The sequence below is a fragment of the Podarcis liolepis genome, assembly GCF_965112155.1.
Source record: "Podarcis liolepis genome assembly, chromosome: 4".
NCBI classification, from domain to species: Eukaryota; Metazoa; Chordata; class Lepidosauria; order Squamata; family Lacertidae; genus Podarcis; species Podarcis liolepis.
The window spans coordinates 61,793,378-61,807,892 of record NC_139558.1 but is presented as its reverse complement, the minus strand read 5'-3'; the positions used below and the strand labels follow the sequence as shown (position 1 = coordinate 61,807,892).

The following is a 14,515-nucleotide window of genomic DNA, read 5'->3' as shown; positions in this document are numbered from 1 at the left end:
ATGCCAGCTGAGGTTCCAGCTGAAGAGAGACATAAAGTGTAGACCAATCATATGGCTATAGTTGCAGCCTGAAGAATAGGCCACCTGGGGAATAACGAAAGCAGTGTATTTTGCTTGCCACTGTTAAGAAGGAAGGCTGCTCAAGGGGAGTTTCTTAGTCCTGCCTTGCCAGGCCTATTTCAGGAGGAACAGAGAAAGGGACTAAGCACATGATGGCTTCAGGAGTCAGAAACCAGGAAACTTTAAAAAGGTGGGCAGGGTACTTAAAAAATGGAATATATTAATTGACCCTTGCATATTTAATCAATTAATTTCTTTGATCAAACAGTTTCAACCGTTTAAATATCTTCTTCTTCTTCTTCTTCTAGATGATTAATGTTCTCACATAAAAAAGGAATGGTCATATCAGCATGAGAGGAAATATTAAATATATTTCTGTATACTGTATTGGACAAAAAGGCTGAAGGCTTGTTATGGTTTTCCATTTAGCTGAAATAGAACCATTGATGCCAATGCATATACCCTTGGTAGCTTACAGTTATCTTGTTGGAGAAATCAGCCCTGCTCCACTCTCATATACAGCAGTATGACAAATCAGTCTAATAGATTATTTCTCTTTGATTTAGATATGAAATCCGTGATGACCATACACTGAAAATTCGAAAAGTTATGGCAGGAGACATGGGTTCTTACACTTGTGTTGCAGAAAATATGGTTGGAAAAGCAGAAGCATCGGCAACGCTAACAGTTCAAGGTAAAATTGCTTTGAAAGACTATTGTTACTACGAGAAGGAAATAGAATTTTGTGTTTTTAACAGTGATTTTATTGGGCTCATAAATAATCACTGCAAGAGTTTGCATTGCCAAAATCTAGGAAGATTACTTATTTTATTGGTGGATTTCTACTGAACTATTACATATTTCAAACATCATTTTCTTTCTTTGTGTGAAAAGAGTTATGCTCCATCATGGAAATGGAAAATGAAGGCATTTCGTATCCCAGTTATCTGAGAAGCATGCTGTCTGTAATGTTAATACTTTTAGAATTAAAAGGGATAAAACTTTTTTCGTTATATCCTTCTCATCATCCTAAATGATTAAGTTCAAAAAAGAGATTTTTTTATTTATTAGTGGTGTCCAGTGTATTTTATTGAATGTAGCGCAGTTGTTAGAACAGTATCTTTCATACAGCTAATGGAAACACAGGCTTTTTTGATGCACTTCTACTTCTTAAAGAACACAACCTTGTTTTAGTATATCAAGCTGATTAATATAGTTATTCAGTCATTTCAAGTATTAATGTGTGAAAACAGGTCACAGATGACTGTTTCTACTGCACTGTGAAATTCTAGTGGAACTCAATGAATGAGTATGTGTGAAAATCTGTCATTGGTTTTATATATACATTCCAGATGTTGACTCTTCAGATAATCCCTTGCTTCCCTTCCTGGCTAGAAGGCAGGCAATGATGTCATACCGTTTTGCCCGTCAGTTTAATGGCTGTGATCTTCTGTCTTATTCTCTGTTCCTTGTATGATAGTCTCTAGACTATAATGTATCTGGACTTCAGTGTTTCTTAAAACTTATTTTGATTTTTTTTATTTCAGTACTGTGCCTATTTGTTGTTGTTTTGCTTTGTGGTTTACACTGAGTTCATTGTTCACTTCACTGTGCATAAAAATGCATACTTTCTAGACTGGGTTTTTTATTTGTCAGGCTTTGATGTTAAATTTAACAGCTTAATGCTAGAACAATAGGTCCCATTTTAGTTGTAAGGTGGGGAAACTTTTATGAGTCATTGCAACAATTTGATTTAAGAATCATTCTATACTTTATCTACTGTCTGCTTATTGTGGTCTGAAGTATAAGGGAGCACAGACTATGTTTCATAGCAGAGAACTATATAGTCTTTTGATTCCTGCATGTGGTTCTTTGCTTTGTAAATGAAGAAAACAGATCTGTAACAAAGCTTTACCATAATATTACTGCCCTCAAATTTTTCCTTCATTTGCAAATATTTTCTACAAATCAATTTGAATTGATGAAGTTTTCCAGTACGAAGATCTGGTTGTCTTTGCAGGAATAGCATGCTTGGATACTTTTAAGAGTTTCCTTTGCTGAAGCATAAATTTGTAATTACATGAAGACATCTGAAATAAAAAATCTGCAAGTAGTTTGGATGCCATGAAATCCAAAAGGCATACTTAAGTGAAACATAACTTTGCATGTACATGTCTGTAGACTAGGACCAAAGTTTCTCAAGTTCTAAAGTGATTTGCAATGGGGCATAAACCAGAATATTTAATTAAATCAAGAACGGGGAATCTGTGACCCTTCAGATGTTGCTGGACTACAACTCCCATAATCGCTGATCACTGGAAATGCTAGCTGGAGTCGGAGTCCAGCAACAACCAGAGGGCCATTGATAATATTGGTAGGCCAGTATATCTGTGAATTTGGTTTTCAGTTTGCAAAGCTAAGGTGTGATAAAAGTAAAAAAGAATTAGAAAGTTCATGTGGTGTTGTTGTTGCTGTTTTTGGAAGAGGGGGAATTGTGATAGTAGGGGACCTGAATTGTATCTCATATAGTTTTCTCCTAGGCAAGTATAAACATGTCAAAGGATGTAAAATATGCATAAAGTTAGGAACAGCTTTAAAAACCTTTCTGCCATTAAGAGCAATGGAGCAAGTTTTGTTCTTAGAAGGGACTTGGGCAGGGCTGTAGCTAGGGGTTGGTGAGGTGGGCCCCCGCCAGGGGTGCAGGCGAGGGGGGGGACACACAAAATTGGCTAAAAATATATCCATAAATATGTCTATAAATAAAAATTATTGATTAGTACGTGAATAATTGAATGGGTGGAGTGGGGGGGGGGTTGGAGGAGAGGTGGAAAGAAAAGCTAATTTGTCTGTGGCTAGTGGGCACAATCTGGACAGTTCTGCCAAGGACGCAAGATCACGTAGCTACGGCTCTGGATCTGGGAAAACTCAGAAGGGACTCACTCGGTGGGCAAAGTGAACTGTACTGAAGTTAATCACCTCAACCTGATTCATCCTTTCCTGGCAGTGAAGTGATCAAAGGATCCTTGGGGACAAACTGGACTTGGAAATGAGCATCTTGCAAACCCAGTATTGTCCAACTGCAACGATCGGTGTCCTTGCTTCAAGGATCGGGTAATGGCACAGGAGAGAATTGGAATCGAGAAAGTAATACAGTGAAGCATTTTCTTTCCATTGAAAACGTGCTATCAGCAGTTTAGTACCAATGGGCAGTTTACTTGCTCACCTATCATTTACCCCCTGAAGTCACTGCATGGGCTTATGCTAGGCTGAATGTGAACTTGACTTGAAATTATTTGTAAAATTTCAAGCAACTCTAATGACAGAGCTGTATGCTTGTCTTTCAATGGCAGTAGGTTTTTTCCCTTATTTGCCACGAACAGTTCTCTAGTTTCTCTTAGTATATAAATTCAAAGAGTTATCATTTTGGACCTAGTTCCTTTCCAAGTAAATTTCTATATCGAAGAAGAAAATGATTGTATCTCGTTATATGAAGGATTGAAAATGGATTTCCATCTTTAATCTATTTGCCAAGCAATCAGTGGTTATCTAAAAAAACAAACCCCAAGCCATTAAAAAATCTAAATTCACTCTTGTTTGTTTTTGTCTTGATAACACATAAAAGGTATCTAAATCCATTATCTTTTCTTAGAATTAGTTTTTGTGTGGACAGTCTACAGCTTTCAGTATGCATTGCAATTTCTTATTAAGGGAAAGGTCTCTTGCTGAATGTTACAAATGGCATCTTCTCTCTTTAAAACAGGTTTATGTGTTCATTTGATGAACTGCTGTTCTACTCTGGATTATAACTGAGTACTGATCTTCATTTTATAGACCCAATATAAAGTCCACCAAAATGTTTCGGCATGGCAGCTTTCCCACAAAATAGTTGTAAAATGTAGCACGGCTTAGTACATGGGTTCTCTGCAGTACATAGAGAGTCTCTACTCCTCCAACTCAAGGCTTATGGAAGCAGATGGTGCTTACATGAAGAATCTGAAAAATGTGGACAACCCCTGTGTTAAACAGTTCTACAAGCCACAACCTCTATAAAGAGAAACAGCCATATGGAAGCATTTTTCAGTGGTTTCACCTTTCAGGGTTTCATATTTTAATCTGCCTTCAGAGGGATTGTAGAGCAAAAGACTACCCAGCTAGACCCAAGCAAATCCACCACAAACTGGAATGAGAGCTCATTCAAGTGTTCACGTGATACATTTCTCACAGCAGTGCAGCTTATATTATACAGGGGTTAACCCCCCCCCCAAAAAAAATGTACCTGCAAATGCATAATTAACATGTTGGAGAAACAGGCATAAACCGACTGCGCAAAGAGGGTGTGGGCAGAGGGGAACATGCCTCCCCCCTGCTTTGTTCATGCTCGGTGCTGTGTCTCTCCCTTGCATCCTCCGAGCCCTGCACCCCTTCCCCACTGGAGGTGTGGCTTCCCTGCTCCGCGGAGGAAGTACTGCTTCTCACGATCTTTGGAGGCTTCCTGTAACCCAACTGCCCTTCCACCTCTCACCTCTGAGCTGATGGCAGTTCCATGACAGTTTCTCTGAAAATAAGTCACAAGCTGAAGATAAGGTTTGTTCTTGGATTACTACTACCACTTGTGGCTTCATGGAATGGCAGTGCTGGATAGGACCCAGAGGGTCATCTAATCCAACCCCCTGCAATGCAGGGATCTTTTTGCCAAACGTGGGGTTCAAACCCACGACACTGAGGTCAAGAGTTTCACGCTCTGCCCACTGGGCTATCGGCCAGGTGTGAGTTACAGAAACACACGAGTGCTGATTTGCATGTAATGCTAAGCCAGCCACTTCACAGTTGCCACTCTAGGAAAAAAAGGGAGGAGGGAGTATGTTATGCACAGGGAAACAAGTCAAAAATAAATTTCCCACATAGACATGAAGATGGTATAATTGCACAGTAACTGTACCACATGCTTTTTCTGAGTGCTTGAACTGATAGTCACTGCAGAATCCTGCATTAGACATGTGACCCAAATGAAATTAAACTCAAGGGATGAGGTTTCAGGCAATATTTCAAAGAAGCATATTAATTAAGAACTTGCAAGGTATATCAGTTCTGTGTTCCCTCCCCAATATTATTAGCTCTGCCTTCTCTGTAAGGAAAGGTGTGCTAGACTTTTGATTCTGCTTTTCTTTCCCCCCCTTAACACTCACAATGCCTAAATTCCACTTGTGTAAGCTCCAAATGAAATGGATTCCCCATATGCTACTACAGCACCTTGATTTTCTCTTCCTATATATCTGTTTTAATGTGTTTAGGATTACAGTAGATATTTATCTTCTTCAAATTCCATGGAGGTTTATATTTTATTAGCTAGAAGTCACTTTCCCATCTAATAATCACCATTAAACTCCATACATATTCCTTTGATGGGAAAGATCAAGAGCTTATGTATTACATACACACACTACTTTGCAAATTTCAACTAATTACACAGAACATTTGCATCTTGAATTGCTTGTAGAGACAGAAGTTGCCAAGGAGCAGTTTCAAACGCAGTAGGTGGAGAACCGTTTGTTAACTAGATGTGAGTTCAAAGATATGGGACATTTCAGCTCACATTCTTCCCATTGCTTTTCTGTGATTCAATTTTCAATAAACAATTTGTAATAAAAGTTTTCATATGCAGAAATCAGTGAACTGCTTAATTAGTATCTGCCTTATTCTTTCTTGATAGAACTGCTTCGTTGATGAGAAAATGGAATGGGCTTTTATTTGTATGGTTTTGAATTCATTTTATTTTATTAAAAACACTTTGCTCTTTCTGCCATAGCCAAGAAGATTTGCCAAATAAGATTTGCATTAAAAACTTCAATTACAATGTGGTTATTGAAAACTGAATCAGAGACAAGAGATTAAAAGAATGTGAGATGAAATGCATCCCTGACTACTACCTCAAAGCACGTGGTCCAAGAGAGTTTTGACAAGCCATAGTCTACAAACTCTTTCCAAAAGAGTTGCTCTTTCATAAGTTGCTTATGCACATTTCTTTTATTTTGTGTTGTTTAACAAAATTTATATATCACTTACTCAACAGAAAATCTATAAGTGGCTGACAAAAATACAAATTTTAAAACAAAAAGCAAACATAAGTTGACATTTTTCTTTCAAAATATAAATAAAACCAGCAATTTTAAAACAATTATACTTAATAAAATTGATGCTATGGTTACATGACCATAAAGGCTTGCCAAAACAAAAAAGTTCCTGTAAAGTTCAAAAACTTATTACTGTGCTGGATTTATTTACATTACTAGTTGCTTTATAAATTGGCAGCCTTTCTATGCCATTTGCCAAGTTGTCTTTATTGCCAACGTGTCGGTTTTTTTGTAGCCTAAAAAGGCAGTCAGTGGAGGCAGGTGGGGGCTAGCTGAGGGCCCCACCAACTTCAGTATGCCCTCAGCCAGCCCCTAACTACCTACCTTCCTGTTTACTCCCAGCCCAGGGGTAGAACTGCCTATCAGCTTCCTCCTCCATAATCTCAGGGTTGCCCTCTTAGAACTTAGCAGGCAGGAGCAAAGGGATAAAACACGAATTAGTTGGCTGCTCCTGTAAGTGGCTATGGATCAGTCTGAGCATAGTCTCCCTGCCTTCCGCGCTACCAGTCGCAATGGGCACCAGGCGGTACTGTAGACACCTGATTATCCAATCTTAAGTGTCACATTGCGACTTGAAAAGCACATTAAACTTAACAACTGATGTCCTTGTATGTTTTACTGTAGTTCAGGGTAACTTCTTGGGATACTCCTAGAATCACTGACCTGGACTCTTTATGAAGCCTTTGACATAAGATTTCTCACCTACATTAATTTTCTTATAATGTGGCATTTTTGTCCACCTCTTTAGGGTGCAAGTTCTTTTCAAACCAGCTGGCTTGGTCATAATTACACTTAGCTGGCTTCAGTCATAATTATACTTAGAAAAAGAAACTCCTAAGGGTGAAAAAAGCCCAAAAGGTATAACTTTCAAGCAAATGAGATCTTTCACAAAGAGATTTTCCACATGGAAACTATTAACACCTATTTAACACAATTAAAGCATTATTTTCCAAAATGGCTTAACAGATTGGGGCTGTTGGATGGCTACTGTAGAAAACTCCAAAGGTTCTTTTTTTAACTCATTCAGGTCAGAAACCACAATGTTGTTGTTGTAGTAATCTACTATAATGTTGTGGCAGTTAAAACTGTGCAACCAAGAGAATCCCCAAAGAAAAGCTCCAAATTTAAACACCCACCTCTAGAAAGCTAGTATGTATTTATTTACAGGCAATCCACTGGTGTAGGACTGTGATTTGGAAGGCTGCAACTGTGATAGTCACTAGAAATCGTCACAAACAAGAACTGTTTTGGGTTTTTGTTTTGTTTAAAAAGGCATTTTTAATAACATACCTTCCCACTCAATACATTGCCAATTGCTCTTGAGTTTGAAATCTGGGGTGGTACATGAAGGGCTGCTCAAAGCAAACATACTCCAAAGTCCTGTTGGGCATGCAGAATTCCTGATATTTACCTAACTGAGCACTGTGTATTGCAAACTAACTTCATACAAGCACCATGTGTATATGGATCACCTTTGTGTGAAATGCCACTGCAATACTCTTCTGAAAGCTCTGTCCCCTCCTTTTTTAATTAAACGACATCCCTCTCGGGTTCCAATGGAAGCAGATGAGACAGTCCTTGGTGACAGATATATTCCATACCACACACTGGCTTCAAAATTTGGCACTTCTTTACAGAAAAATAAATGATGCAAAATACCTTTTTACCTTAAATGACTGCTTTAATGGTTCTTAAATGAAGAACCATTTTACCTTAAATGACTGCTACAAACCATGACAGTATTTTAGATTTCTATCAATGATCTTAGAAGTCTGGCAGCTCCCTCCCTCTTACAAGCAAACTGATAAAAATCTTTAAAACTAATGAAATAGAAAGGTAATTTTATGAGCTCAGTTTGATGAATTGAGAACAATTGGAAGCTGGTGTGTTTATGAAGACTTATGGAGGATTCAAAAGCCCCCAAAGGAGCTATTTTTCTATTATGTGTAGAGTACAATAGATTATTTTTCCTGCGGTTGCTAAAAATTCAATAAAAGAATTAATATTGAGTAGTTGATCAATGTTTTGTAACACAATTTGTAAATACATCGAAGCTGTTAAAAGCTTTCACTGATAAATAGCATCAGCACATTGAAGTAGATCTTCATGCAATGTCTTACATAAATGTGTGGGTGTTTTAATTACAAACATGGCTCCTTTGACACAGCTCAGAATTGGTTTTTCTTTTCTTTTCCCCCCTCTCAGATGGTTAAGGAAACAACCTATGGTCTTCATAATTATTTGTCTTGGAAAGACCACTAAACTTGAGGAAGCTTCCTCTTAGCACTCCCTTAAGAAAACCCAGCAGTACTCAGAATCAACCCCTCCCCATCATAATAGAAGTTCACACACACACTAAAAACAAATAAAACAGATTAAGAAACAGGCAATGCAGCTTTAAAATAGGCAACACAGAGACCCTCCCCAAAACATCAGAAAAGCCAAAGCCCTTTATTTGTATTTTTTTTAACTGGCACTAGGCCTATGCAGGCAACAAGTAGAGATATCCAAACACACTACAGTGCCCACAGGTAGTACACCTAAGCTCCTCAGTTGTAGATACTGATAATCTCTTCCTAGAAGAAGAAGAGCTTGGATTTGATATCCCGCTTTATCACTACCCTAGGGAGTCTCAAAGCGGCTAACATTCTCCTTTCCCTTCCTACCCTACAACAAACACTCTGTGAGGTGAGTGAGGCTGAGAGACTTCAGAGAAGTGTGACTAGCCCAAGGTCACCCAGCAGCTGCATGTGGAGGAGCAGGGAATCGAACCCGGTTCACCAGATTACGAGTCCACTGCTCTTAACCACTATACCACACTGGCTCTCTTAAGATTGCCTCTGTAGGGAATCCACTGCTGCAAAGGACCTAAGAAATGGAGTTCCAAATGTTTCCCAGCTTAATCAGCCTAGATTAAACATATTGGGAGTTGTATTTCCTAGGGCTTCTGGTGGCAGTCTTCACTATGCTGGGAGGAAACGTACCAGCATCTAAACAAGTGCTCTTGGAGGCTGAGAGAAGCCCACAACAGCTTTCACTGAAGATATCCCAGTTTCTCCAGTTTGGCTGCAGTGTAGGGATGGATGAATCTCTCCATTTAGGGTTTTCTCTATTTCTGTGTTGAAGGGAGGGGCAGATGGAGAAATCTGTATAATGAATCATTTGTATAATATTTCTGCTTCAAGAATTGCTGGTTTTTGTGTTAGGATGTATTTTTATTGTTGTGACCTGTCCTGAGATCATTTTGAGGCTGAAGGATGGGACCTAGGCATTCTAAATAGAAATAAAATGTACATTTATAATAGTGCAGAGCTAATGGTAGTTACCCACAGTGTCACAAACATGAAACATGCCAGGTTTTCAAGAGCATCACATACACATTGATCAACATGAACATTAAGGTTCTGTAGTAGCAATACTAGTCACTGTTTCTACAGTGTCTAAAGCACAGATTGCACCAAACAAATGTGAATAATAACCCTAATAACGATAAAGTTACATATATTTTTGCTCTAACCTTATAGAGAAACAATCAAAAATTCTTATGCGGTATGTTAACTTTCCAGATAATGATGGTTTCATAAGTTCTGGCCCTGCCAGTGCATACTGAATACTCCAGTAAGTTTGTGGTTCATCTTTACTTGAAAAGAAAGATGAAACAACTTGCAGTAGTCTGCCATATGTGAGCTTCTGAATGCAAAGCTCCCTAGTCCACATTTCTTTTGAAACTGTATCTCTTTCAGTCTACGGTGATCATTCTTAAGTATCACCAGGACTACTAAAGGTCAAAAATCACTTCACTCTAATGATTTATTGAATACGCTTGATTTCATTGTTTGATAGCCATTGATCAATGAATTATTGCTGGTCTTGCCCACAGATTTATTATCTACAGCTTTCCTTGAAATTTCACATTTCAGACTACAGTTTGTATATTTTTGTCAAGGAACAAAGAATGTATTTACTGCAAGGGGCACACCTATGTAAAAAAGAAGTATGCTGTGTAGACCAATGGTTCCCAAACACCCAACCCCTGCCCAGGACCACATGAAAATTGGTGATAGTTTAGGTGCATTTTGTAATGATTTTTCTGCCTGTTATAGCCATGCTGTGCTAGATGCTGTATGATTTTAATTGTATTTTAACTGATTCTTTTATTTCTTATATTGTATTGCATTTTGAATTCCATCCTATGCAAAATAAAATAAGCAATGAAGATACAATTAAAATCCAATGTGAAATTAAAAAACAACAACTGAATAACCAAAACAGACAATACACATGAAGAGAAAAACAGTAACAGAATAATATAGAAAAATCAATGTGAATATTTAATGCAGACATCCCATGGACAATCTGAATGAAGCTCCACAGACTGCATTTTGGGAACCCCTGCTTTGGACTCAATAAGCCTTGAACTCTTAAAACTCATTATTTTTCTCTGTAATCTTCACACCCCTTAATCTGTTGCTCACTTCAGATTCTTTATCTACCATTACCTAGATATACAAGTGATTCACTGAATTGTAGCCAGTGTTTTTTAGAAACATGTAATTCCTCGAAACTTTTTAAAATTATGTTTCACCCTGGAATACTTCTCCCTGCCCCCAGCAAGTTGGCACTCCATAGATCAATGTTTAGGAGATCGGTATTTGTAATGGTGTAGCCATGGGGTTATCAACCCAGGACCTGAGGGTGTCATGGCCTTTGGAAATGCATTACTTAACTTCTCCAGGGAGCCCTAAACTCTGGACTTTTTTTTTTAAAAAAGAAAGTCTCTGGTACTGGAAAGTTCTGAAGCAAGATGCTCAAGTAACCTTCTAAGAGATTTCTGTTAATTGAGCCAGTCTAAGCTACTTCCAGCTATCAGTTCTTTTAGCCAATGAGTATAACTTCGTTGCACACCAGGCAATGGGAATTCCTAGGGTCCAAAAGAGCTGCTATTTCTCCCTTCTACTGAGTGCATTCTGTCTTCACTCTTTTCTAGAAATCCATGGAATCTCCATAGTTTGTCCTCCTTTCCCCCCTAGCAACCAGGAAGCATCTTTCCTATGATTCATTTGTCTGAGACCAAGTACGCCCTAGAAGTTAATTTCTATTAATAGTATTACACAATAAGGGTGGATGTTAAACAAGCCCATCCAAAAAGGCAACTGCAAAATGTGGAAACTTTGCAAAAAGTCCCCTGCTGTGCAGAAGCTGGTGTCCAGGCACTTATTCACTGTACATTTAGCATACAGTACAGCAGTATACATGTCTACTTCAGAAGTAAGCTGTATATGTTTAATGGGGCTTACTCGCAGGTATATGGGTATAGGATGGTAGGCTTAGGCCAGGCATGGCTAAACTTGGCCCTCCAGTTGTTTTGGGACTACAACTCCTATCATCCCTAGCTAACAGGACCAGTGGTAAGGGATGATGGGAACTGTAGTCCCAAAACAGCTGGAGGGCCAAGTTTGGCCATGCCTGGACTAGGCTTTGGTTTAGGGCTGGTTTGGGGAAAAACAGGGTTATTGTGCCTATAATAGCTATATAATCGGGATCAGCAAGACATACTGTAGTTGACTTCCAATGGTAATCATTAGATGTTCTGGCGGGGGATGGGGTAGAGGCGAGAATTAGCAATGACTGTCTTCCCTTTAATTTTGTGTTAGGCCATGCCCCCACGGCAGCCTTGTTGTGCTATTCCAGGCCCCTCATTTAAAACATTTTGTGACTATTACCTACAGCATCCTATCAAAAATTGAAATGCTCTGGCTAGTCTACAGAGTGTGGTGACCCCTGGTGTAGCCTGTTACTACAGTATAGGATTGAATTACATTCACTGCTGATGCTCATCACATTCAAGGATCGGTATTTTAAAGAATGTGCATCAATACTAAAAAACAAAAAACAAAACCCACTTGCACAGTTCCAAAAATGTAACTATTTAGTAAACTCTAAACACAGTCATTGTGATTTATGGGTGTACGAGCTAAAATATGAGATTTGAGACATGAGTGGATCCCATGAAATTCACAGTACTAATTCCAGCTGAGCTCAGAAGAATTGTAAGAGGCAATAATATATCCCTATGTTGACTACTTTGAATTCCTGAGGACACCACACCCTTGTTCGTAAGTGAATCTTTGCAACTCATTACTGAGTAAGTGTACTGAGGTCATAGCCGAAGAGTAGAATTATGGAGGCATTTGTGCCATAGAATTATACAAATAACATTGTGAAAGGCCTAATGGTAAGATACCATATAATTATGTGTTAATTTAAAAGCCCAAATTTGAAGACAAAGATCAAGCTGATTCAATTTTAATGGAAACTGAATAGGGAATTTAAAAAATAAAAATAAAAAATACTGTAGCAATAATAGGGAAACATTTATACAATAATTGATCATTTATAACTTGCAAAAATAGTTTTGAAGTGTTAATTTTCTTTTTGTAAGAGGATAAGCAAGTTTTACTATTAACATTTCCTAAATAAACATACATTTCATATGAATATCCATTTTGCAATTAATGTGTAGATTTTAGTTCCTATTCTAGATACTTATGCTACCGTAGTTTTCGCTCCATAACATGCATTTTTTTCCTCCTAGAAAGTAAGGGGAAATGTCTGTGTTACAGAGCGAATGCTTCCCTCCCCCGTGGTTTCCAGCGGGAGAAGAGCCGCTGAATGGAGAGGAGAGAGGGACAGAGTGCCTCCTTCTTTAAAGGAGCAAAGGGGGAGAGGAGAGGAGCCGCTTACATGAGTGTAAGCGGCTCCTGTCCGTTTGGCTCCTTTAAAGCAAGCAGGCTCTCTGTATCTCTCTCCTCCCGCTTTGCTGGAAATAGCAGGAAAGATTTTCAGCTCGCTAAGCTGGGGGATGAGCCGGGGAGGAGGGAGAGAAGCAGAGCCTGCTTGCTTTAAAGGAGCAAAGCGGGAGAGGAGAGGAGCCTTCTCCCCTTATACCCCTCTTCTGCATTATTAGCAGCATCCTTCTCCACACACTCCACGTGTGCTCCTTGTCCCTTGAGTGCTTTTCCTTCCCTCCCCACTTAAAACGTGGTTACAAAGCACAGATCCACATGGATCCTCAGGATTTTTGCACTGGGTCACCCCAAATTCACCATCAGATCACATAGCATGTCCATGGCTACAGCTTGCACCAAAAAAATCACACACCCACTGTTGCCTGGGGCCGCAGTGGTACAAAAACGTGGTTACAAAGCATGGATCCACACGGATCCTCAGGATTTTTGCATTGGGCTACCCCAAACTCACCGTCAGATCACATGTCTGTGGGCACAGCATGAACCACAAAAATCATACATCCACTGTTTCGTTTAGAATATTTTTTTTCTTGTTTTCCTCCTCTAAAAACTACATGTGTGTTATGGTCGGGTGCGTGTTATCAAGCGAAAAATACGGTATTTTACAGGATAGCAGCACATATCGTAATAAAGAATGAAAGCTATGACACATTCAAACGTACCCTGAGAAGCTAACCCAGCTCAAAAGTCTGACTCTGTTCTTAATTGCAAGGCTTTTTTTATAAAAGGAGACTAAATGCAATGGAATCTAAAGTCTACATACACTTCTGTCGGGGGGAAATGGAAAATGAACTATTTAGAAACTAGATGTTGCATACAGTTAGGAAAAACTATATCAAATGTAGTCACTTTTCTAAAATCTGAAAGAATTATTGCACATTTAGATGGCATGGGCATACATATTTTGCCTCAGGAAACTTAAAGAACCATCTTATTTAAGATTCCTGAATAAATGTTGCACAAATATCAGGGGGAAAGATGTAGATTAATAGATACTGCCTTCTGTGGGGAAAGGAAATCTTCATTTGTCTGGTTTATCCAGTACTGTATGGTCTTTTCTCTCTGCTGTGTGAAGGGCCTGAAAATGTGAGAAATGGGTCCTTGAAAGGACACGACCACCACCACCCTCAAGGAAGGAAGGAATAACCGTTATGCACAAAAAAGGCATACAGTCTGAGCTCACACACATTTGCTCATAAAAGCAAAAATATGTTTGCTGAAGATTCCCCCCCCCCCCAATTACTTGGCCAGTTGCTGGACCTTTTTTGAGCGTTGTTTGTTTGTGAGGTGGTTTCAGCATGTAGAAGTAAAAATTTTCCCTTTCCCAGTAGCTGCCATTTTATACAAATGCACCTTAGAACACTGTTATCCGACAATGTCCCCTTGTTCTAGAATCATGTAGGAGGCATAGAATTGGCCTTATCCTACCACAGTAGCAAAATTAGTGGTGGAAGGCCAAAGCAGAGACAAATAATGGAAGCGGTAGGCTTACCTTGCCCTCCTTCCCCCACATCC

General features: G+C 39.0%; 2 protein-coding genes across 5 annotated transcripts in view; one reads left to right on the top strand and one right to left on the bottom strand.

Moving 5' to 3' along the window:
- LOC310704788 (uncharacterized protein) overlaps window positions 1-14,515 on the bottom strand; it is a 138,434-nt gene that overhangs the window by 18,536 nt on the left and 105,383 nt on the right. The gene's annotated exons all lie outside the window — the stretch shown is intronic.
- ROBO1 (roundabout guidance receptor 1) overlaps window positions 1-14,515 on the top strand; it is a 571,660-nt gene that overhangs the window by 485,672 nt on the left and 71,473 nt on the right. For all 4 annotated transcript variants that reach the window (XM_083498490.1, XM_083498489.1, XM_083498492.1 and 1 more), the window contains one exon: window positions 627-754. In XM_083498490.1, the coding sequence (XP_083354616.1) occupies window positions 627-754 (128 nt within the window). The remainder of the gene's footprint in view (window positions 1-626; window positions 755-14,515) is intronic.